General features: G+C 40.9%; 1 protein-coding gene and 1 pseudogene across 2 annotated transcripts in view; one reads left to right on the forward strand and one right to left on the reverse strand.

Annotated features, from left to right (window-relative positions):
• ACP3 (acid phosphatase 3) overlaps positions 1-19,340 on the reverse strand; it is a gene marked incomplete at both ends in the record, with an annotated part of 50,564 nt that extends 31,224 nt beyond the window's left edge. Inside the window, 2 exons of the mRNA XM_082839332.1 lie at positions 316-411; positions 19,227-19,340. Of these exons, the coding sequence (XP_082695458.1) occupies positions 316-411; positions 19,227-19,340 (210 nt within the window). The remainder of the gene's footprint in view (positions 1-315; positions 412-19,226) is intronic.
• The window catches only part of LOC309961725 (ras-related protein Rap-1b-like), a 151,157-nt pseudogene that overhangs the window by 107,216 nt on the left and 18,968 nt on the right, over positions 1-24,973 (forward strand). The gene's annotated exons all lie outside the window — the stretch shown is intronic.

Consider the following 24,973-nt stretch of genomic DNA (forward strand, 5'->3'; position numbering starts at 1 on the left):
TGGGAACAAATAAAAGCAAAAATTAGTGAAAGTAAGTTCTGTGAAGCTATGTGTCGATCAAAACAGGCAATTCTATACAATTTTCCTACAGTTACTAGTCACTAGGGGTGACTTGATCATGAGCAGAAATTGTTGAGGCTAAGCATTAGTGCTTCTCTTTCCACAATCAAAACACATTTTACACTTTTTAGATCCCAGGTAACTGTGCAAAACACTTTCCTAGATATGAGTAAAGTAGTTATATGGTTTCAATATGTAACAATCCCACAGAGTTTCCCATGAGACTCATTAGTAACTTGGTGAAATCCAACCAACCTGAGTGAGTTGGCCAAATCCTTGTGGCCATGAGGATTCCTTAATGGGGTCATTAGGAAAGGTTTCGATGGGACTTCGGTCTCCATGCCTAAAAACCTGAAAATAGATTGAGGTAGTAATGTTACAAACTTAACTTAGGTGTTTTGCCTCTGCTCATAATGATAGATTTTTCTTTTAAACCTCTGGTTCTCCACCTTGGCTATTCATTGGAATCACCTGGAGAGTTTAAAAAAAATTCTGAGGACTGGATCCCACCCCTTGTGATTCTAGTTTAATTAGTTTGGGATGCATCAGGGCATTAGGATTTTAAAGACCTCCCCAAGTAAATCTCAGGTTAAGAACTGCTGTTCTAAGTTCAGTAACACATTCTAAAGGCTCATCATCTTGCTATTCACATTACATGAAACACAGGAAAACTGTTAGTGAACTGTTATTGTTTCAGGTAATGTGAATAACAAGATGATGAGCCATTAGGAGTCAGGCGACCCACACATGGAGACCGGTTTACACATCAGACAGGACAAGAAGGAACACAAAGCTTAGCAAGATCACTTTATTGTCGAAAAACTCTGATGAGAAGTATTCCTTCCTGAATTATGATTACAGTGTTAACATTTTGACATATCATAATAGTGGCTTTAAAATGCTACATACAATTTGTGACCATCTTGAGCCAATGATTTATTAGTTTTTAGGAGGTTAGAGATAAAGGACTTGCCAGTGGAAGATTAAAAAATCTAATTTTCAACAATTTAAGATCCTACTGAATTTGTATGCATGTCTTCATGCTTTTTTTTTAACACCTTTATTAGAGTATAATTGTTTTACAATGCTGTGTTAGTTTCTGCTTTATAACAAAGTGAATCAGCTATACATATACATATATCCCCATATCTCCTCACTCTTGCATTTCCCTCCCACCCTCCCTATCCCACCCCTCTCGGTGGTCACAAAGAACCTAGCTGATCTCCCTGTGCTATGCAGCTGCTTCCCACTAGCTTTCGGTTTTACATTTGGTAGTGTATATATGTCCATGCCACTCTCGCACTTGGTCCCAGCTTACCCTTCCCCCTCCCCATGTCCTCAAGTCCATTCTCTACATCTGCATCTTTATTCCTGTCCTGCCCATAGGTTCTTCAGAACCTTTTTTTCTTTAGATTCTATATATATGTGTTAGCATACGGTATTTGTTTTTCTCTTTCTGACTTACTTCACTCTGTATGACACCTCACTCAGTTTCGTTTCTTTTTATGGCTGAGTAATATTCCATTGTGTATATGTGCCACATCTTCTTTATCCATTCATCTGTCGATGCATACTTAGGTAGCTTCCATGTCCTGGCTATTGTAAATAGAGCTGCAATGAACATTGTGGTACACGACTCTTTTTGAATTATGGTTTTCTCAGGGTATATGCCCAGTAGTAGGATTGCCGGGTCACATGGTAGTTCTATTTGTAGTTTTTTAAGGAGCCTCCATACTGTTCTCCACAGTAGCTGTATCAATTTACATTCCTACCAACAGTGAAAGAGGGCTCCCTTTTCTCCACACCCTCTCCAGCATTTATTGTTGGTAGTTTTTTTTTTTTTTGCGGTATGCGGGCCTGTCGCTGTTGTGGCCTCTCCCGTTGCAGAGCACAGGCTCTGGACGCTCAGGCTCAGCGGCCATGGCTCACGGGTCCAACCACTCCATGGCATGTAGGATCTTCCCGGACCGGGGCACGAACCCGTGTCCCCTGCATTGGCAGGCGGACTCTCAACCACTGCGCCACCAGGGAAGACCTGTTGGTAGATTTTTTGATGATGGCCATTTCAGACTGGTGTGAGGTGATACCTCATTGTAGTTTTGATTTGCATTGCTCTAATGACTAGTGATGTTGAGCATCCTTTCATGATTTTTTGGCAATTTGTGTATCTTCTTTGGAGGAGTATCTGTTCAGGTCTTCTGCCCATTTTTGGATTGGGTTGTTTGTTCTTTTCATATTGAGCTGCATGAGCTGCTTGTAAATTTTGGAAATTAATCCTTTGTGAGTTGCTTCATTTGCAAATATTTTCTCCCATTCTGAGGCTTGTCTTTTCATCTTGTTTATGGTTTCCTTTGTTGTGCAAAAGCTTTTAAGTTTCATTAGGTCCCATATGTTTATTTTTGTTTTTCTTTCCATTTCTCTAGGATGTGGGTCAAAAAGGATCTTGCTGTGATTTATGTCATAGGGTGTTCTGCCTATGTTTTCCTCTTAAGAGTTTTAGCATGTCTGGCCTTACATTTAGGTCTTTAATCAATTTGAGTTTACCCCAGGATTGCAAGGATTCTTCAATATATGCAAATCAATCAACATGATAGACCATATTGACAAACTGAAGGAGAAAAACCATATGATCATCTCAATAGATGCAGAGAAAGCTTTTGGCTTGTCCTCACGGTGAGCCTCAGCCACCCCCCCCCCACCTCTGCAGGAGACCCTCCAACACTAGCAGTTTCCTTTACACAAGTTGGAAAGATGACTACTCCCCAAATTACAGCTAAAACCATATGACAGCTTGCTCAATCATCTTCAGTCTCCATTGCCTACCAATATACATCAGAAATACATCTACACATGGAACAACTCCTACAGAACACCTACTGAAAGCTGGCAGAAGATCTCAGACCTTCCAAAAGGCAAGAAACTCCCCACATACCTGGGTAGGGCCAAAGAAAAAAGAATAAACAGAGACAAAAGAATAGGGATGGGACTTGCACAAGTGGGAGGTAGCTGTGAAGGAGGAAAGGTTTACACACTGCGAAGGCCCTTCACGGGCGGAGACTGCGGGTGGCGGAGGGGGGGAGTTTCAGAGCTGCGGAGTAGAGCACAGCAACAGGGGTGCGGAGGGCAAAGTAGAGAGATTCCCGCACAGAGGATCAGTGCCGACTGGCACTCACCAGCCCGGGCAGGCGGGGCTGGGAGCTGAGGCTTGGGCTTCAGTCGGAGCGCAAGGAGAGGACTGGCAGCGTGAACGCAGCCTGAAGGGGTTAGTGCACCACGGCTAGCTGGGAGGGAGTCCGGGGAAAAGTCTGGACCTACCGAAGAGGCAAGAGACTTTTTCTTCCCTCTTTGTTTCCTGGTGCGTGAGGAGAGGGGATTAAGAGCGCTGCTTAAAGGAGCTCCAGAGACGGTTGCGAGCCGCGGCTAACAGTGCGGACCACAGAGACGTGCATGAGACGCTAAGGCTGCTGCTGCCGCCACCAAGAAGCCTGTGTGCGAGCACAGGTCACTCTCCACACCTCCCTTCCAGGGACCCTGTGCAGCCCGCCACGCCAGGGTCCCAGGATCCAGGGACAACCTCCCCGGGAGAACGCACTGCACGCCTCAAGCTGGTGCAACGTCCCTCAGGCCTCTGCTGCCGGAGGCTCGCCCCGCATCCGCACCCCTCCCTCCCCCAGGCCTGAGTGAGCCAGAGCCCCCGAATTAGCAGCTCCTTTAACCCCATCCTGTCTGAGCGAAGAACAGACGCCCTCCGGCGACCTACACGCAGAGGCGGGACCAAATCCAAAGCTGAACCCCGGGAGCAGTGCGAACAAAGAAGAGAAAGGGAAATCTCTCCCAGCAGCCTCAGGAGCAGCAGATTAAAGCTCCACAAACAACTTGATGTACCCTGCATCTGTGGAATACCTGAATAGACAACGAATCACCCCAAATTGAGGAGGTGGACTTTGAGAGCAACATTTATTATTTTTTCCCCTTTTTGTATGTATATGCTTCTGTGTGAGATTTTGTCTGTATAGCTTTGCTTTCACCTTTTGTTCTAGGGTTCTATCCCTCCATTTTGTTTGTTTGTTTTTTTACTTTAAAAAAATTATTTTTCTTAATAAATATATTTTAATAACTTTATTTTATCTTACCTTATTTTATTTTATCCTCTTTCTTTCTTTCTACATTTTCTCCCTTTTATTCTGAACCATGTGGATGAAAGGCTCTTGGTGCTACAGCCAGGAGTGAGTGCTGTGCCTCTGAGGTGGGAGAGCCAACAGCAGGACACTAGTCGACAAGAAACCTCCCAGCTCCATATAATATCAAACGGCAAAAATCTCACAGAGATCTCCATCTCAACAACAACACCCAGCTTCACTCAACGACCAGCAAGCTACAGTGCTGGACACCCTATGCCAAACAACTAGCAAGACAGGAACACAACCCTACCCATTACCAGAGAGGCTGCCTAAAATCATAAGTCCACAGACACCCCAACACACACCAGCAGATGTGGACCTGCCCACCAGAAAGACAAGATGCAGCCTCATCCACCAGAACACACAGGCACTAGTCCCCTCCACCAGGAAGTCTACACAACCCACTGAACAAACTTTAGCCACTAGGCACAGACACAAAAAACAACGGGAACTACGAACCTGCAGCCTGCAAAAAGGAGACCCCAAACACAGTAAGATAAGCAAAATGAGAAGAAAGGAAAACACAGAGCAGATGAAGGAGCAAGGTAAGAACCCACCGGACCTAACAACTGAAGAGGAAATAGGCAGTCTACCTGAAAAAGATTTCAGAATAATGATAGTAAAGATGATCCAAAATCTTGGAAATAGAATAGAGAAAATGCAAGAAACATTTAATAAGGACCTAGAAGAACTAAAGGTGAAACAAGCAACGATGAACAACACAATAAATGAAATTAAAAATACTCTAGATGGGATCAATAGCAGAATAACTGAGGCAGAAGAACAGATAAGTGACCTGGAAGATAAAATAGTGGAAATAAGTACTGCAGAGCAGAATAAAGAAATAAGAATGAAAAGAACTGAGGACAGTCTCAGAGAACTCTGGGACAATATTAAACGCACCAACATTTGAATTATAGCGGTTCCAGAGAGAGAAAAAGAAAGGGACTGAGAAAATATTTGAAGAGATTATAGTTGAAAACTTCCCTAATGTGGGAAAGGAAATAGTTAATCAAGTCCAGGAAGCACTGAGAGTCCCATACAAGATAAATCCAAGGAGAAACAAGCCAAGACACATATTAATCAAACTGTCAAAAATTAAATACAAGGAAAACATATTAAAAGATATTAAGACATACTAAAAGAGCAAGGGAAAAACAACAAATAACAGACAGGAGAATCCCCATAAGGTTAACAGCTCATCTTTCAGCAGAAACTCTGTAAGCCAGAAGGCAGTGGCAGGACATATTTAAAGTGATGAAGGAGAAAAACCTACAAAGAAGATTACTCTACCCAACAAAGATCTCATTCAGATTTGATGGAGAAATTAAAACCTTTACAGACAGGCAAAAGCTGAGAGAGTTCAGCACCACAAAACCAGCTTTAGAACAAATGCTAAAGGAACTTCTCTAGGCAAGAAACACAAGAGAAGGAGAAGACCTACAATAACAAACCCAAAACAATTAAGAAAATGGGAATAGTAACATACATATTGATAATTACCTTAAATGTAAATGGATTAAATGCTCCCACCAAAAGACACAGACTGGCTGAATGGATACAAAAACAAGACCCATATATATGCTGTCTACAAGAGACACACTTCAGACCTAGAGACACATACAGACTGAAAGTGAGGGGATGGAAAAAGATATTCCATGCAAATGGAAACCAAAAGAAAGCTGGAGTAACAATTCTCATATCAGACAAAATAGACTTTAAAATAAAGACTATTAGAAGAGACAAAGAAGGACACTACATAATGATCAAGGGATTGATACAAGAAGAAGATAAAACAATTGTAAATATTTAGGCACCCAACATAGAAGCACCTCAATACATAAGGCAAATACTAACAGCCATAAAAGGGGAAATCGACAGTAACACATTCATAGTAGGGGACTTTAACACCCCACTTTCACCAATGGACAGGTCATCCAAAATGAAAATAAATAAGGAAACACAAGCCTTAAATGATACATTAAACAAAATGGACTTAATAGATATATATAGGACATTCCATCCAAAAAGAACAGAATATACATTTTTCTCAAGTATTCCTGGAACATTCTCCAGGATAGATCATATCTTGGGCCACACATCAAGCCTTGGTAAATTTAAGAAAATTGAAATTGTATCAAGTATCTTTTCCGACCACAACACTATGAGACTAGATATCAATTACAGGAAAATATCTGTAAAAAATACAAACACATGGAGGCTAAACAATACACTACTTAATAACGAAGTGGTCACTGAAGAAATCAAAGAGGAAATCAAAAAATACCTAGAAACAAATGCCAATGGAGACAAGATGACCCAAAACCTATGGGATGCAGCAAAAGCAGTTCTAAGAGGGAAGTTTATAGCAATACAATCTTACCTTAAGAAACAGGAAACATCTCGAATAAACAGCCTAAGCATGCACCTAAAGCAATTAGAGAAAGAAGAACAACAAAAAAAACCCCAAAGTTAGCAGAAGGAATGAAATCGTAAAGATCAGATCAGAAATAAATGAAAAAGAAATGAAGGAAACGATAGGAAAGATAAATAAAACTCAAAGCTGGTTCTTTGAGAAGATAAACAAAATTGATAAACCATTAGCCAGACTCATCAAGAAAAAAAGGGAGAAGACTCAAGTATATAGAATTAGAAATTAAAAAGGAGAAGTAAAACCTGACACTACAGAAATACAAGAGATCATGTGAGATAACTACAAGCAACTCTATGCCAATAAGATGGACAACCTGGAAGAAATGGACAAATTCTTAGAAATGCACAACCTGCCAAAATTGCCTCACGAAGAAATAGAAAATATGAACAGACCAATCACAAGCACTGCAATTGAAACTGTGATTAAAAATCTTCCAACAAACAAAAGCCCAGGACCAGATGGCTTCACAGGCGAATTCTATCAAACATTTAGAGAAGAGCTAACACCTATCCTTCTCAAAAATCTTCCAAAATATAGAAGAGGGAGGAACACTACCAAACTCATTCAACAAGGCCACTATTACCCTGATAGCAAAACCAGACAAAGATGTCACAAAGAAAGAAAACTACAGGCCAATATCACTGATGAACATAGATGCAAAAATCCTCAACAAAATACTAGCAAACAGAATCCAACAGCACATTAAAAGGATCATACACCATGATCAAGTGCAATTTATTCCAGGAATGCAAGGATTCTTCAATATACGCAAATCAGTCAATGTGATACACCATATTAACAAATTGAAGGAGAAAAACCATATGGTCATCTCATAGATGCAGAGAAAACTTTCGACAAAATTCAACACCCATTTATGATAAAAACCCTGCAGAAAGTAGGCATAGAGGGAAATTTCCTCAACATAATAAAGGCCATATATGACAAACCCACAGCCAACATCGTCCTCAATGGTGAGAAACTGAAAGCACTTCCACTAAGATCAGGAAAAAGAGAAGGTTGCCCACTCTCACCACTCTTATTCAACATAGTTTTGGAAGTTTTAGCCACAGCAATCAGAGAACAAAAGGAAATAAAAGGAGTCCAAATCAGAAAAGAATAAGTAAAGCTGTCACTGTTTGCAGATGACATGATACTATACGTAGAGAATCCTAAAGATGCTACCAGAAAACTACTAGAGCTAATCAATGATTTTGGTAAAGTAGCAGGATACAAAATTAATGCACAGAAACCTCTTGCATTCCTATACACTAATGATGAAAAATATGAAAGAAAATTTAAGGAGACACTCCCGTTTACCATTGCAACAAAAAGAATAAAATACTTAGGAATAAACCTACCTAAGGAGACAAAAGACCTTTATGCAGAAAACTATAAGACACTAATGAAAGAAATTAAAGATGTTACAAACAGGTGGAGGGATATACCATGTTCTTGCTTTGGAAGAATCAACAACGTGAAAATGGCTATACTACCCAAAGCAATCTACAGATTCAGTGCAATCCCTGTCAAACTACCAATGGCATTTTTCAGAGAACTAGAACAAAATATTTCACAATTTGTATGGAAACACAAAAGACCCCGAATGGCCAAAGCAATCTTGCAAAAGAAAAACAGAGCTGGAGCAATCAGAGTCCTGGACATCAGACTATCCTACAAAGCTACAGTAATCAAGACAGTATGGTACTGGCACAAAAAGATAAATATAGATCAATGGAACAGGATAGAAAGTCCAGAGATAAACACATGTCCATATGATCACCTTATTTTTGATAAAGGAGGCAAGGATCTACAATGGAGAAAGGCAGTCTCTTCAATAATTGGTGCTGGGAAAACTGGACAGCTACATGTAAAAGAATGAAATTAGAACACTCCCTAATACCATACACAACAATAAACATTGTACTTTTTTGATTGCACATTTAATCTTTGGGAAGAGTAGTCTATACTTTTGCAACCTTGGTTTTTTGATTCTACTATGCTTTCTGAATAGAATACCAAAGCAAACACAAAGCTATTTTATAAGCAAAAGGTAAGGAAAGAAAAAATAAATACAAGATGATGTCTGCACTGATGTCAGCAAAAATTTTTAATACAGCGGAGGGCTGCATAACACCTTGGATTTTCTGAAATTTCCTGCACTTGTCACTCTTATTACCTGGCTAAATTTCTCCATTGGAAAGAAAGCCAATAGGCTGCTCTTTTTAAATCCTGTTAAATAGTTCAGCAGACACAGAAGTGTCCTTAGAACCATCTCAGACTTTAGTCATCTTTGAGATGGGATTCCAGGAAAATGAGGGAGGCTTCTAAAACCTGGATGATGTCTCTGGTGTCTGAATAAAACTTATCTTTTGTCCCCCTGAACTGGTGAGAAATTGAAATCTCAGTAAAACAGGCTATGGCAAACAGAGGGACAATGGTGTGGTGAATCTTAAGAAACTATTTTGGTCAGGTAAGGAATTATTGTTATAAATAGTCACCTCATGGCTGGAAGAAAGGCTGCATACTCTCTGATGAGCACGTACAGTTACTAGTCACTAGGGGTGACTTGATCAGGAATTGTCGAGGCTAATCATTAGTGCTTCTGTTTCTACAATCAAAACACTTTTTACACTTTTTGGATCCCAGATCTGAGTAACTAAAGTTATTATATGGTTTCATTGAATTATAAAGCCCACATTATTTAGTTTCCAGGGTTTCTCAACCTCAGCACTGTTGACATTTTGGCTGTGGGGGCTGTCCTGTGCATTGTAGTATGTTTAGCAGTATCCAAGGCCTTTGTCCCATAGATGCCAGTAGAATTCCGCAGTTGTGACAATCGAAAAGTCTCCAGACATTGCCAAATGTCCCCTAGGGGGCAAAACCACCCCTAGTTGAGAGCCACTGAGTTAGCCAAAGAGAAGTTGAATGAGAGACATTGTAGTAAAGTAATTTACAACACTTCCTACCAGCCTATAACCACAATAACCCCTCAATACTTTTTGAAGGCTTGCTTTGTCCTAGAAGCTGTGCTAAGTGTTTCTCATACATTTAATCCTCTTATCAATTATACAAAGTAGTTAGTATCATTATCTTCATTTCACAAGCCAGGAAACTGACTTAAGTGACCTGCCCAAGGTCACACAGTATATAAGTGGTAGAGCAGAGGTGAAAACACAAGCTGTGTGAATCCGACACCATCTTCTGAACCCATGCAGAGGCTCGCTTCTCTCTGCTCAAACATACCCCTCAGTGTCCCACTAGTGGACGATCTGGAATCTGGGGCTTTTTTATGAACTAAGATTGGAAGCTGTGTGTGTGTGTGTGTGTGTGTGTGTGTGTGTGTGGCGGGGGGAGGGTTATGTTGCATCAGAGGAAACCAAAACCTTGATGTAAGAAGCATCCCCAAATATTATTTAAAAGATAAAACTGAGGTTATGCAACTAAATGACAGCATGGCCTGGGGAGAAAAACAAGTGCCGTCCCCTTAGAGGAATGTTTTAAAGAGCAGAGCTGGAACAAAACCATGGGACATGGGCAAGCTTTCCTGCTCTGTTTTTACAGGTCATTTCCATAGGTTTTCATGGTTTCTGAGGTAGTGGCTCAAACATGCTATGAACTCTATGGAAGGGGTGTTCCACAGAAACACTTAATAAACCATCTCCCACCTCCAGTGCTAGAAATCAAAATGTGTGTGTGTGCTCACACACCTGTGCCTTCAAGCACACGTAGGTAGTATTCTTGAGCTTCTGAAATATCTCCAGTTTACCTGGAGCCTTTGGACTATGCCCAGGCATTTTTTTAAGTCTGTGCAGGGCAATCTTCTTAACTGCTTTCCTGCCATATTTATAACCTCTGTTCTCAGTCCAGCAATCACACTCCAACAAATCCTTTAGAAATCTAAGACTATATTATTAGCAGTAAGACTATTTGCAGTACTGGTAGTAATTGCAAAAGGAAGACATCCAAAATAATAACAACCCCTTATGTTTGTGCTACCCTTCATGGTTTTGTATAACCTGCCATCTCTTTTAATTCTTACAACTCTGTGAGGACAGGTCAGCACTATTGCTGCACTGAAAAAATAAGGAAACGGAGGCTCAGACAGATAGAGTTAGCCGTGCAGATCTCCTACTTCCCATGAATGCTAGCCCATTGTTTTCCCCACCACATCACATTCACTTCACCCTTTTAAATCACAGGTAACTTTTTAGAAAGAACCACGGTTTGGTACCCATGTGACTGATCCTGCTCCCTCGAGCTTGCTAACCAGCTTTGGTGCACTGTGTAGGATGTGGAGACCCTGATGACTGCAGGACATGATGTCCAGTCCCCCTTCCCTGGCAGCAGTCAAGTGCTCTTTTAAAAATGTTAATCAGAATAGTCTCTTGATTGCTTAGAACTCTCTAATGTTCTCTCATTCTTTTACATTTTTCTTTTGCAGAAAATTAGAAAGATATAAAAAAAATAGAGATTTTTATAATGAGCCCCTATGAATTCACCATTTGCTCCAACAATGATCAACTCATGTGTGGCCAGTCTTGTTTAATTTATTCCCTCTCACTGTCAGATATTATATCATTTCCCATTACTCTTTGCATAAAATCCAAAGTCCTTACAGTGGCTCACTAGACCCTACCTAATATAGCCCTGCCCAACCACCATGTTCTCCCCTTACATTCTTGCTAAGCACACTTAGCCAAAGGACCCTCTGCTGTTCTATCCAATACATTGTGTTCCAGCCTCAGAGCCTTCATGTTCCATATGCCTGGGATGTCCTGCTTCTGCATCTCCTGGCACTTTCACTTGGTCACTGAATTCAGGTCTGTCCTGAAAAGGCAACCTCTGCAGAGAGGTGTCTCTTGACCACCCAGTATCAAGTAATGCCTGCTCCATCTCTTTCTCATCACGTGGTTTCATTTTTTTTCCTTGATATTTTCTTTTTTTTTTTTAAATTGTGTGTGTGCATGTGTTTTTAAGTATCTGGCTTCCTCTCCCCATAAACTTCTTTTTTTTTTTTTTTTTTTTTTTTTTGCGGTACGCGGGCCTCTCACTGTTGTGGCCTCTCCCATTGCGGAGCACAGGCTCCGGACGCGCAGGCTCAGCGGCCATGGCTCACGGGCCCAGCCGCTCTGCGGCATGTGGGATCTTCCCAGACCGGGGCACTAACCCGTGTCCCCTGCATCGGCAGGCAGACTCTCAACCACTGCACCACCAGGGAAGCCCCCCCATAAACTTCTTGAAAGCAGAATCTTTGCCATCATGGACACCGCTTTATCCCCAAAACAGTGTCAGACACACACAATGTGCTTTGTTTTAATGAAAGAATCAATCTTGGGTTGGGTCCAGCTACCTCTAGGTACATAATGGCTTTCTTTCCAATCTTCTCATTTCACAAGGGCTTTGAGTTTTCATCCCTACTTATCATCAAGGTGTCCTGTGTGTGCTCCTTTTTTCCTCCTTTATTTCACTCTCTTATCTTTCCCTTTATCCCCTGCATTTGTGACTTTGCTTCTAGAACAATGAGTCTGCTTCTAGATTAGATGGGAGTCCAATAAACCATCATGGTGTCCTTCCAGGTTTGGAATTCAAGACACATCACTCAACTTTGGGATGATTCTGGAAATTCTAAAAGGGACCTTCGCTCATGGCATTAAACTCCACTCCTTATTTTGTTAGGTATGCTCATGAAAAATCTCTTGATGCACAAACCTTGCCATGAATTAAAGTTTATTTTATTTTCTTCTTTTAGGAACTGAGAAATAACTCTGTTAGTAAAGAGAATTAAAAAGTGAAAGAGTTGGGTAGAAATGAATGAGTCAAGTAAATGAATGCCACTTCAGAGGTAAGAAGGGAAGCTGACTAGCTGTGAAAGGACTCAGGGTAGGAATATGCCCTGCACTCACCATGAGGAAGGCTGAAAGGCCTGGCACGCAAATGAGAGGTATCCAGGGCATAGGAGAATACAGAGGCCTGCAGGAGAGGGGAGGGATGAAACTATGTGTTATATTGAGTGGAACTGCATGACATTTCAGAAAAGCTCTGGGCTTGAGTCGGTTAGACCTGAGACCAACACCTTGCCAGATGATCCTGGGAAAATGATTTAACTTAAACTTTTGCATGTCTCGACTTCCCTCACTGTAAAATGAGAAAATCATTATCTCCTATGCAGGAGGATCACGAGAATTAAATGTGTAATATATGCAAAGCCATCATCATAGTACTGAACACATAGGATGCACTCAGTACATGAGATTTGTTATTATGTGTGTTACTATTATTATTATTTTTTTTTATTTTTTGGCAATATGCAGACCTCTCACTGTTGTGGCCTCTCCCGTTGTGGAGCACAGGCTCCGGATGCGCAGGCTCAGCGGCCATGGCTCATGGGCCCAGCCGCTCCGTGGCACGTGGGATCCTCCCGGACCAGGGCACGAACCCGTATACCCTGCATCGGCAGGCGGACTCTCAACAACTGTGCCACCAGGGAAGCCCCTGTTACTATAATTTTGGTTGTTGTTATTATAAATATTATTCAGGCCTTAACTTAGATACTTGCTGTATTCCTTTCCTGCTGCCAAAAATGGGCAGCATATTAGGGCAAATAAGAACTACCCGTTGAGCAAAGGGAAATATTTCTCCTTCAGGAAATATTTCTATTTATTTCTAATCATCTCTCCCCCAGTTTTATTTCCCTGACTGAAAAGAAAAACTAATTCTTCCTTTGGATTTAGGGTGCTTTGAAAGCTTTCAAGAGCCCATGGTGGCAAGCTGGCTGACTGAAATGACATGAGCCCAATATAATGTCCCTGATCAGTTCACCACATTGAAAATTTGCAAAATGCATTGGCATAAAAGTGGGAGAGGCCTGTGAATGTAAACTGAAGTGACCTTCTACTTGTCCCAGTAGAAACCCTCAGTGCACAGTGGTCTGTCCAGCAAATGTCTCTGAAAGACCTGTAGGTCCCCATGGATGGCTTCACTGTTCTTTGGCCCTGGCGATTAGGGAGCCACAATGCAGGGGAGAGAGATGGAAGGGCTGTTTGTGAGCTGAGGCAAGAACCCTGGTTTTTGTTTTACAGGGAAGAGTTTTATCTGGTACGGCTTCTATAAGCCAGTCCACAAGTTGGAGATGTGCCACCAGAGAGTTACAGCACCAAGTATACCACAGCTCCTTTCCATTACTGTTATGTAATAACAAGACAATGTCACATGCCTTACTGTGTCATTAGGAGGATTCAAAATACAAAATACAAAGAGCCTGGCATCTAGTGGATGCTTACAGTATGGTAGCTGTAACTGTAATTCTTATTTTAATAGAAGTGAAAAAGAGGTTTATAGGACTTGAGAAGTTTCTGTCTGTGTTCAAAGGTAGTGTTCAAACAACAATGAAGATGAAGACAAATAAAAGGGCAATCAATAATCTATTCTAGCCAAAAGTTAAGAAGGACCAGTAAATCAACCAATTAGTAAGTCAAACAATGGTTGAAATGAATAAAATCTGTTTAACTTCTTGTCACATTTTAAATATATATATATTTTTCCAGATTTTATTGTGCCAGGGGCCAAAAGCTGGGAAGAAAACTCATCAATTTTAAATGAAAAAAGACATGAAAATACTTTGAGAATAAAAAGAATGAATAGAAAAAATTGACATTTTAATTAACTGGTTATGTGAACATTATAAACAACACACGAGATAATTGTGTGACTGTATATAGTCAACACAACACAATGGTTACAATGTTTTAGGCATTTACCATATAGGCTTCTAAGTACTTTTGTGTATTAAATCAGTTAAGCCTCACAATAACTCCATGAAGCACTATTATCCCCATTTTACTGATGAGGAAACTGAGACACAGGTAGGTTAAGTTACTCATCCAAAGTCACACAGCTTGGAAAAGGTTGAGCTGGCATTCAAACCCTGGTGGTCTGATTCATGAACCTGTACTTTAACCACTGTGCTGTATGGTGTTGTGTAATACATAATATTATAAATTTCTTTGGTATTTATAGCCCTTATTTCATTTCTTCTTCTTTTATTTATTTATTTATTTTTGGTGGTGCCACGTACCTTGCAGGATCTTAGTTCCTCAACCAGGGATTGAACCCTAGGGCCCCAGCAGAGAAAGTACTGAGTACCAACCACTGGACCCCCAGGGAATTCCCTCTCATATTTCTTTTTAAGAAGTTCAAATGTTAAATGCCTTTCATGTACCCTATCTCATGGCTTCATCATTTTTCCAACAGAAAACAGGGTTATTTTGACTTCTTTCTCTTCCTTAATATCCACAGTCAATCCACAGGGATTCTTCTGCCCTCACAATTTTTAAAAGAAACTCTTTTTTTCTTTTCCAATTCTACTGCTTTCTGATCCAACTCAGGTCTTCACTGTGCTTTTCCTGACCTGTGGTAGTATCCCCTCTCTATTCTCCCCTCCAGCTTCTCCCCTCCTCAAGCCGTACTTACATACAGATGTGTGTCTCCCCCAAGACAAAATACATTAGAATTCACAAGTGGGGGAGACTTGAGTACAAACAAGGTAAGCTGTTAGCCTGTGGTTCTAGAGGACATGATAACTATCTAATACCTTAAGTTTTCTTTGCTGAAAAATAATGAAGGATCAACTAGAACCTTAAGGACATTAAGTAAAATAAGCCAGTCACAAAAAGACAAGTACTGTATGATTCCACTTACACAAGGTATGTGAAGTAGTCAGATTCATAGAGTCAGGAAGTAGAATGGTGCTTGTGGGGGCTGAGGGGGAGGAGGCTGGGGAATTGCTGTTTAATAGATATGAAGTTTCAGTTTTGCAAGATGAAGGGAATTCTGGAGATGGATAGTTTTAATGGTAGCACAACAATGTGAATACACCTAATGCAATTGAACTGTACACTTAAAATGGTTAAAATGGAAAATTTTATGTCCTGCATATTTTACCACCATTTAAAAAATGTATAATTAAGTCTCACCTAGATTTTATCCAAAAAGTTGGAAAGTTTCTGTTTTAGACAGGTGACTAACAGCAGCACCTTACATTTGTATCATGGTTCACACTTACATATGTATATCATGCCATTTGAACCTAAAGACAACTTTGTGAAATAGAAATTATAGTTATGATCATTATCCCCAACTTTAAGTTTAGGAAATTTGAGGCTCAGATAGATTAAATGACCTGTTCTCAATCCTATACCTGGTAAATGATGCTAGAACTTGAATTAACGAAAGTTCGGTATTTTCCTAGGTATGGCTTTGAACTTTTATTTTAACACATAGCATTAGAAAATTGGTAACAGTATTAGACTGCCAGCCTGAGCAGTAAATTGTCATTCTGTTGCTTTCCTTGGAGGATTGAGGAGAAACCCAGAAGGTCTGCCATCCCTGAAAGTGTGTGGTGGCCAGAACAATTTGAGTTTACCTAACCACAGTATGGAAGTTACCCATCCCAGTATAGAGATGATGTGCTGAAGATTTGGAGGCTATTTGCATCAAGGATATTCTATTACTTGAGCAGAAATTTTGCATGGTTAACCACGAAGAATGAGACTTTGTGACATCATCCCTTTCTTTGTAAAACCCAGGTAGAATGAGAAGGAATTATTCTCTTTGAGATCACCTGAACTTGTGGTTTTTCCTGGCTTAGGGGAGACAGAATGCTTTAAAATGGCATTTCCCCATTTATGGGTGGAATAATGATGTATGGGATTACTTTTTAAAAGTCCATTAAGAGTGCATCAGCATATAGATGAAACAAGGTTGGCCATGAGTGATAATTACTGAAGCTGGTTGATGGGTACCTTGAGACTCACCATACTTATTATTCTCTCTATAAATTATAAAACAGGAATTCTCTAAGGGTTTTCTATGAGACGTTATGGAAAAAAAGAGGAGGTGTATTCTGTAGTCAAAATTTAGGAAATATAATTTACTAGATCCTTTCCTTGAAAGCCACAGTAAATATTAGACTATTAAAGACTCTGAAAAGTTCTGCCTTTAAGAGACCTTTAAAAACATTTTAACCCACGTTTTCTTCTCCAATCTGATTTGACTATTGAAACACCTGTTAACAACTTGTCAAACTAGCATTCCAATGGATGCACACTGGTGAACCTCTTTCAAAAGAGCATGTGGTGACTGTGTTCATGAGAGAGAACAAGAACCGGACAGTTTCCTGCTCTTTCTGCCAAGAACAGTTTTTCAGAACCGGGGAAGCTTTGTTTTCTTTTTTGTATCACGGTAGAAAAGCAAGGAAACCACTTGCTGACTATGAGTGAAGCCAATACACAGGATGGAGAAGCCTCAGCTTCATGTGCTGGGTTAGGCACACGCAGCAGGAACAGAATGTGTCTAGTGATTAAGGGCAGGCTTCTGGGATCATACAGCCTGGGTTCAAATCCTAGCTGTGTGACCATGAGCAAGTTGCTTAATCTCTTTGTGCCTCAATTCCTTCATCTATAAAACAGGGTTAATAAGGTTTTTACAAAAATGTTATAGAATGGTTTCCAGATTTAGCAAACAAAAATGCAGCATGCCCAAATGTTGCATGGAAACATACACATACTAAAAATTTATTTGCTGTTTATCTGAAGTTCAAATTTAACTGGGCATCCTGTGTTTTCTGGTAACCTTATTTTATAGGGCTGTTGGGAGGATACTGTAACATAATCTATTGAAATTTCAAAACAGTGCCTGGCACATAGTAAAAAATTAAGTAACTATTGGTTATTGTCATTAATATTATCACTTTAATCAGAGGTACTTTCTTTTATTCTTGTTCTCCTAATAATTTTCTAGGGAATTTCCTCGGTATATAATTAAACCATTTATAGTCAGATATTCGCTTTAATCAGTAAAAAGAAGACAGTGGTATCTTCCAGCCAAGAAAGATGTATTAAGTTGCCCTTAATCTACCACTAATGGAAGAAATTTGAGGTAGGAAAAATTGTTAACATTAGTCATGTGTGGTAATTGTTAAATTTTTTTAGCTCCTAGAGAGTTACCTTTGTAAGGTTTTTCTTAGGTATTAACAACTTAGTATTAACTTGTAGTCCCTGAACACATGCTAACTGAGAGTGTAGAGGGAGAAAGGAAACCCACAACAGTTTGGTAGCTAAGGGAAGTCAGCCTGATGTTGTAAAACATGGAGGAAAGAATGGACCAGATGCTGTTAGCTGAGAGTTCACTGTAATATCCCCAAAAGGATTTCCCCTCAACCAGCTTGTCATGGTGTTGACAGTACAATTCCTGCAGAGTCCCTACACTTGCTTAATGCACATGTTTGCAAGGAACACACTGATATAAGTAAAAGTGTAACTTACATGGATTTCCCTATATAAAGTACACAGTGTTCTACAGCTTTTTTTTTTTTCCAACACAGAAGCCTGACAGCTGGTGAATCATTCATAAATAAATTGATGATATATTTCTCTGGTCTCTCTCTCTCTCTCTCTCTCTCTCTCATTGCTGGTCTGTCTCTTTCTCTCATTGTTGACTCATAGTAAAGATTTATTGGACTAAAAATCATGATTTGCATAAACATATGGTTATGAAATTTTTCTTTAGAAGGTAAAGAAAGGAGTCCTGAGTACAGCAAGCTAAGAAAAATAAAAACTTCGTGTTTAATTTTTAAGTAAAAGTTGACTTTCCTTGAAATTATAAAAATAAATTTTGGATATTCTTTCAGAAAGAAAATGTACTTATCAGCATACTTTCACTCTACCAAATGAAAAAATGTGATGAAGAAAAAGAGATCAAGAAAGCCTGCAAATTTCAAGGAGAGAGTCAGAGGCAGAGACAGACAGTGAGTAAAACAGAAAAAAGAGAAATAGAGAAACAGAGAGAATCAAAGACCACGCAGAAAGTGAGAGATATAAAGGAATTAATTCCAAGACAGTAAAGTAGTAAATCCCCTTTACTTTGCAATCTCTCTCCCTATCTATTTTTTAAGGCGATGCCAACAGTATATTTTCTTTCCTTGACAACATACAGTAGCTGCCCCATCCCCCCTTTCCTAACTTGTCACACATACCATGGGTTGGGAAAAACATGATTTTAATGGTCAACCAAATCTATGCTTCAGGAAGTCATCCTACAACTCGAGTTTAGTTTTACTTTAGTGCTTCAAAGACTGCTTATAAATATATCAGGAAAAAGGGAAAGGGCTACTTAATTTAGAAAATGACTGTTTTTTGGCTTGCCAACACATAGTCATTAAATTGAATGAAGCCAGTTTAGCTTCTGGTGCTACACAGACCTAGAGGAGGTGTCTCCTGGCCTCGAGTAGCTATCAAAAGGGATCTACATTCAAGGCATTGTAAAGTAAGTGAATAGATAAATAACATTCGTAAAGTAAAAAATAACCAAACCAAACGGGCTTTTGTCAGGACATGTTCGCTCTTCATTATGAGGAAGTTGCAAAACTTGCATATTCAGCTTTCTGAGTTTGGTCTTCAGGAGACTACACTAGGGTAAAATGAAACCTGACACTTGATTTTCAGACCCTGCTGGTAACAATTTTATAGGAAAAGCAATGAGGAAAGTCTACTCACCAACGTCACAAACCTCAGTTCCTTGGCTCCTACACCTCGGTCCAGCCAGAAGGAAAGCAGGAGGCTAAGGCGAAGGCTTGCTGCCCTGGCCACAAGGAGGGTGGCAGCTCTCATTCTGGGGTGAGCTGCTTCTGGCTGGAGTTGGGACGTGCTGCTTCCAGGGCAAAAGCCATTAGAGGGGAAGCTATTTAACCAAGGGATTGAAAGGGAAGTGGGAGGAGCCAAGACTCATGAATAGTAAAATCTCCAGGTGGCTTGGGATGGGGTTTGGCCTGTGTCTGGTCAGATCATTTTTGGACTGGGTGTTAGAGCTTATGGTCTTCTGGATTTAAGTTAGAACACTAAGGCCCAGAAAGGGGAGAGCTGTTGCTCAAGGTCACAGAGCACATTACTAGATATTTCTTTTTTAGTTTATCTTTATCCTTTGTTTAGATGGAGTCTGATACAATGTTTGTTTTGTGGCTGTCACTTGGGAAAGGGATAGACCCTAAGTTTGGACACCTCAGGCCAGTGATTCCTAATTTTTTTGGCAATCCAGAATTATAGGGAGAGAAGTATGAAAGGAACTGCAGATAATAACATATATTGGGTGTATTCTCCAAGCCAAACATGGCGTCCTTTTCTAAACTCTCATGTAGCCTATTTTTAAGTAGAAGAAAAATAAGAGCAACTTTATTTTGAGAATTTTTAGTCACACTTTGAGATATTTGGGGCTCATCTGAGGTATCTCAAAATTAGGATTACAATTACCTTACCTAACCTGACACAGTTAACAAACAACAACAACCACACACTAACCTACAGCCCTGTACTATTAGTCACCAACTCTGGCCAGGAGTCTTACAGTCTGGGCAAGTTACACCCTTGCTTCTCCAGCCGTGATCTAATCAAGGATGTTACAAAAGAGGATAATCCGGACTGAGAGAATTTAGATTTCCATTTTCTCCCCGTGTCAGCCCCATATAGGCTAAAACAGGATTTTTTGTGCAAAGCTGCCTGTCGGGATGCTCCCATCTCATCAGAAGAAGGAACAACCCATTCTCTGGTACACTGCACTTGGGAGACCTCTGTTGTTATGTGATCACAGGGTGTCCTAGAATGTGGTATGTAGGAGAGCTGTTGCTTTTTCCAGTGTGGGGAAATATGTGTGGAGAAGGAATGCATGTATGGTTGGAGTTTGATATTTAAGGGGACTTGTGACCCTCTATTTACCATCACATTCTCCACCTGCCAGTCCCCACTGTCATTTTTAATGGGTGAGATATTGAGGAGAAGAGTGTAGGGAAAAGGGGATGAAAACTAAGAGGTTGTCCAGGGCAGAGATGAAGTCACCACTTGGATTCCTGTTACATGTACCAGGCAACCTGAGAACGGAAGCTCCACCACCTACTTACCATCCACACAGGCTTAGTTCTGAACCAGGTGCTTTAAATTGTGTCAGATACTTGATTCTGTGCAATGTCTTATTTTCTCAAGAATCAGCCGGCTCCTTGTTCTCCTATCTTCTTCCTTGTCTCACCCTTTGATTGATACCTGGCAGTATTCTGGCTATAGCTTTAGTGCTTCCTGATAATGGTTCTAACCTATCTGTGCCATCTTGTGCTAGGTTGGATAAACCTTACTTCTGACACAGACCCTACTTTTTCTGTGTCACATCTTCTGAACTTCTTTTAGCCTTCCAAGTATGAACAACAATAACAGCAACAGCTTTTTATAGAGAGTGCCAGAAAAATGTTACTTGAATTGAACACATAAGTGAATGGCTTTTACTTCTACTCTATTTCAGTCATCATCCTAACTTCTACTTTGATCATCAAATTATAAAGGGAGACAGAGATCATTAATGTAGTTCTGAATACCATGAAGTTGAGGCTGAAAAGTCCTCTAAATTCATATGGATCTCATTTTAGGATCTTCTTTGGTCTCTTGAACCTTGAATTCATAAGGCCTTTGTAAAGACCTAAAATGTCATCGGGAATGAATATATGAATATGATATTATCAAAAGTGAGACTTGAAAAAATAGTGGGGTGTACTTATTGACATCCCAATGAACATGGCAATAATTTTAGTGTCAATAAGTAGCAGAACTTACTAGTGAAATCACTTTTGTCCCTTGTGGTACTCCTTTTGTCATATGTAAAGTGTTCAACCTCTAATTGGCCCAGTGTTAGGAAGTTCCATAAGCGGAGCAGGTTGGGCTCATCAGAAAGCAAACTTCCAGGTGGAGATTTGCATGGGGGAAATTTATCAGGGAGTGCTCTCAGGATCAAAAACAGTAGGTGGAGGAGAAATAAACAGGACTGGGAAGAGAGAGAGGGCCTCAGTTGACGCTGCTAGTAATTCTGAAGCTGTGATGGCCTTTTGGAGTTGTCCTGAAGTGGGGAAAGTAGCCAGGCCTTTAATCCCTGCATTAGCCAGTCATGGGAGGCAGGCTGTTCCTGGCAGGGAGTGTGACAGTGGGTTAAAATGACTCTCTTCGGGAGGAGATTCTAGATGGCGGAAGAGTAAGACGTGGAGATCAACTTCCTCCCCACAAATACATCAGAACTACATCTACATGTGGAACAACCCCTACAGAACACCTACTGAATGCTGGCATAAGACCTCAGACCTCCCAAAAGGCAAGAAACTCCCCACGTACCTGGGTAGGGCAAAAGAAAAAAACAGAGACAAAAAATAGGGATGGAACCTGCACCAGTGGAGGGAGCTGTGAACGAGGAAAGTTTTCCACACACTAGGAAGCCCCTTCACTGGCGGAGACGGGGGGTGGCGGAGGGGGGAAGCTTTGGAGCCACGGAGGAGAGCGCAGCAACAGGGGTGTGGAAGGCAAAGCGGAGAGATTCCAGCACAGAGGAATCGGTGCCAACCAGCACTCACCAGCCCGAGAGGCTTGTCTGCTCACCCACCGGGGTGGGCGGGGGCTGGGAGCTGAGGCTCAAGCTTTGGTCGGGTCCCAGGCAGAGGACTGGGGTTGGCTGCATGAACACAGCCTGAAGGGAGCCAGTGCACCACAGCTAGCCAGGAGGGAGTCCAGGGAAAAGTCTGGAACTGCCTAAGAGGCAAGAGACGTTTTCTTACCTCTTTATTTCATGGTGCGTGAGGAGAGGGAACTAAGGGCACCGCCTAAACGAGCTCCAGAGACAGGCGCGAGCCGGGGCTATCAGCGAGGTCCCCAGAGACGGGCATGAGACACTAAGGCTGCTGCAGCCACCAAGAAGCCTGTGTGCAAGCACAAGTCACTATCCACACCTCCCCTCCCAGCAGCCTGTGCAGCCTGCCACTGCCAGGGTCCCATGATCCAGGGACAACTTCCCTGGGAGAACACATAGCCCACCTCAGGCTGTTGAAAGGTCATGCTGGCTTCTGCCGCCACAGACTCGCCCTGCATTCAGTGCTGCTCCCTCCCCCGCCCCACCAGTCAGAGTGATCCAGAGACCCCTAATCAGCTGCTTGTTTAACGCCGTCTTGTCTGGACCGGAACAGACACCCTCAGGCGACCTACACTCAGAGGTGGGGCCAAATCCAAAGCTGAACCCAAGGAGCGGAGCGAACAAAGAAGAGAAAGGGAAATCTCTCTAAGCAGGCTCAGCAGCAGCGGATTAAATCTCCACAATCAACTTGATGTACCTTGCATCTGCGGAATATCTGAATAGACAACAAATCATCCCCAATTGAGGCAGTGGACTTTGAGAACAATGATATTTTTTTTCCTTTTTCTCTTTTTGTGACTGTTTATGTGTATGCTTCTGTGTTTGATTTTGTCTGTATAGCTTTGCTTTTACCATTTGTCCTAGGGTTCTGTCTGTCCGTTTTTTGTTTTAGTATAGTTTTTAGCACTTGTTATCATTGGCGAATTTGGTTTTTAGTTTGGTTGCTCTCTTCTTTCTTTTTTTTAATTACTTAAAATTTTATTTTTAATAATTATTTTTTATTTTAATAAATTTATTTTATTTTATTGTTTTCTTTCTTTCTTCTTTTCTCTCTTTTATTCTGAGCAGTGTGGATGACAGGCTCTTGGTGCTCTGGCTGGGCATCAGGCCTGTGCCTCTGAGGTGGGAGAGCCGAGTTCAGGACTGTGGTCCACCAGAGACCTCCCAACTCCACGTAATATCAAATCGTGAAAATCTCCCAAACATCTCCATCTAAACTCCAAGACCCAGCTTCACTCAATGACCAGCAAGCTACAGTGCTGGACACCCAATGCCAAACAAGTAGCCAGACAGGAACACAAACCCACCCATTAGCAGAGAGGCTACCTAAAATTATAATAAGGTCAGAGACACCACAAAACATACCACCGGACATGGTACTGCACACCAGAAAGACAAGATACAGCCTCATCCACCAGAACACGAGCACTAGTCCCCTCAACCAGGAAACCTACACAACCCACTGAACCAACCTTAGCCTCTGGGGACAGACACCAAAAACAATGGGAACTACGAACCTGCAGCCTGCAAAAAGGAGACATCAGACACAGTAAGTTAAGCAAACTGAGAAGACATAGAAACACAGAGCAGATGAAGGAGCAAGGTAAACACCCACCAGACCAAACAAATGAAGAAGAAATAGTCTACCTGAAAAAGAATTCAGAGTAATGATAGTAAACATGATCCAAAATCTTGGAAACATAATGGAGAAAATACAAGAAAAGTTTAACAACAACCTAAAGAACTAAAGAGAAAACAAACGATGAATAACACAACAAATGAAACTAAAAATACTCTAGAAGAAATCAATAGCAGAAAAACCAGGGCAGAAGAATGGATAAGTGACCTGGAAGATAAAAATGTGGAAATAATGGGCTTCCCCGGTGGCGCAGTGGTTGGGAGTCCACCTGCCAATGCAGGGGATGCGGGTTTGTGCCCTGGTCTGGGGGAATTCCACATGCCACAGAGCGGCTGGGCCCGTGAACCATGGCTGCTGGGCCTGCATGTCCAGAGCCTGTGCTCTGCAGTGGGAGAGGCCACAAAAGTGAGAGGCCCGTGTACTGCAAAAAACAAACAAACAAAAAGAGTGGAAATAAATACTGCAGAGCAGAATGAATAAAAATGAAAAGAATTGAGGACACATTCAGAGCCATCTGGGACAACATAAAATGCACCAACATTCAAATTATAGGGGTCACAGAAGAAGAAGAGAAAAAGAAAGGGATGATGATTACCTTAAATATAAATGGATTAAATGCTCCAACAAAAAGACATAGACTGGCTGAATGCGAAAAAAAACAAGACCCATATATATGCTGTCTACAAGAGACCCACTTCAGACCTAGGGACACACACAGACTGAAAGTGAGGGGATGAAAAAAGATATTCCATGCAAATGGAAATTTAAAAAAAGATGGAATAGCAATTCTCATATCAGACAAAATTGACTTTAAAACAAAGACTATTACAAGAGACAAAGAAAGACATACATAATGATCAAGGGATCAATCCAAGAAGAAGATATAACAATTGTAAATATTTATGCACCCAACATAGGAGCACCTCAATACATAAGGCAATACTAACAGCCATAAAAGGGGAAATTGACAGTAACATCATCATAGTAGGGGACTTTAACACCCCACTTTCACCAATGGACAGATCAACCAAAATGAAAATAAATAAGGAAACACAAGTTTTAAATGATACATTAAACAAGATGGACTTAATCGATATTTATAGGACATTCCATCCAAAAATAAAAGACTACACATTCTTCTCAAGTGCTCATAGAACATTCTCTAGGATAGATCAT

The sequence above is a fragment of the Leucopleurus acutus genome (assembly GCF_964270905.1).
Source record: "Leucopleurus acutus genome assembly, chromosome: 5".
Classification (NCBI taxonomy): Eukaryota; Metazoa; Chordata; class Mammalia; order Artiodactyla; family Delphinidae; genus Leucopleurus; species Leucopleurus acutus.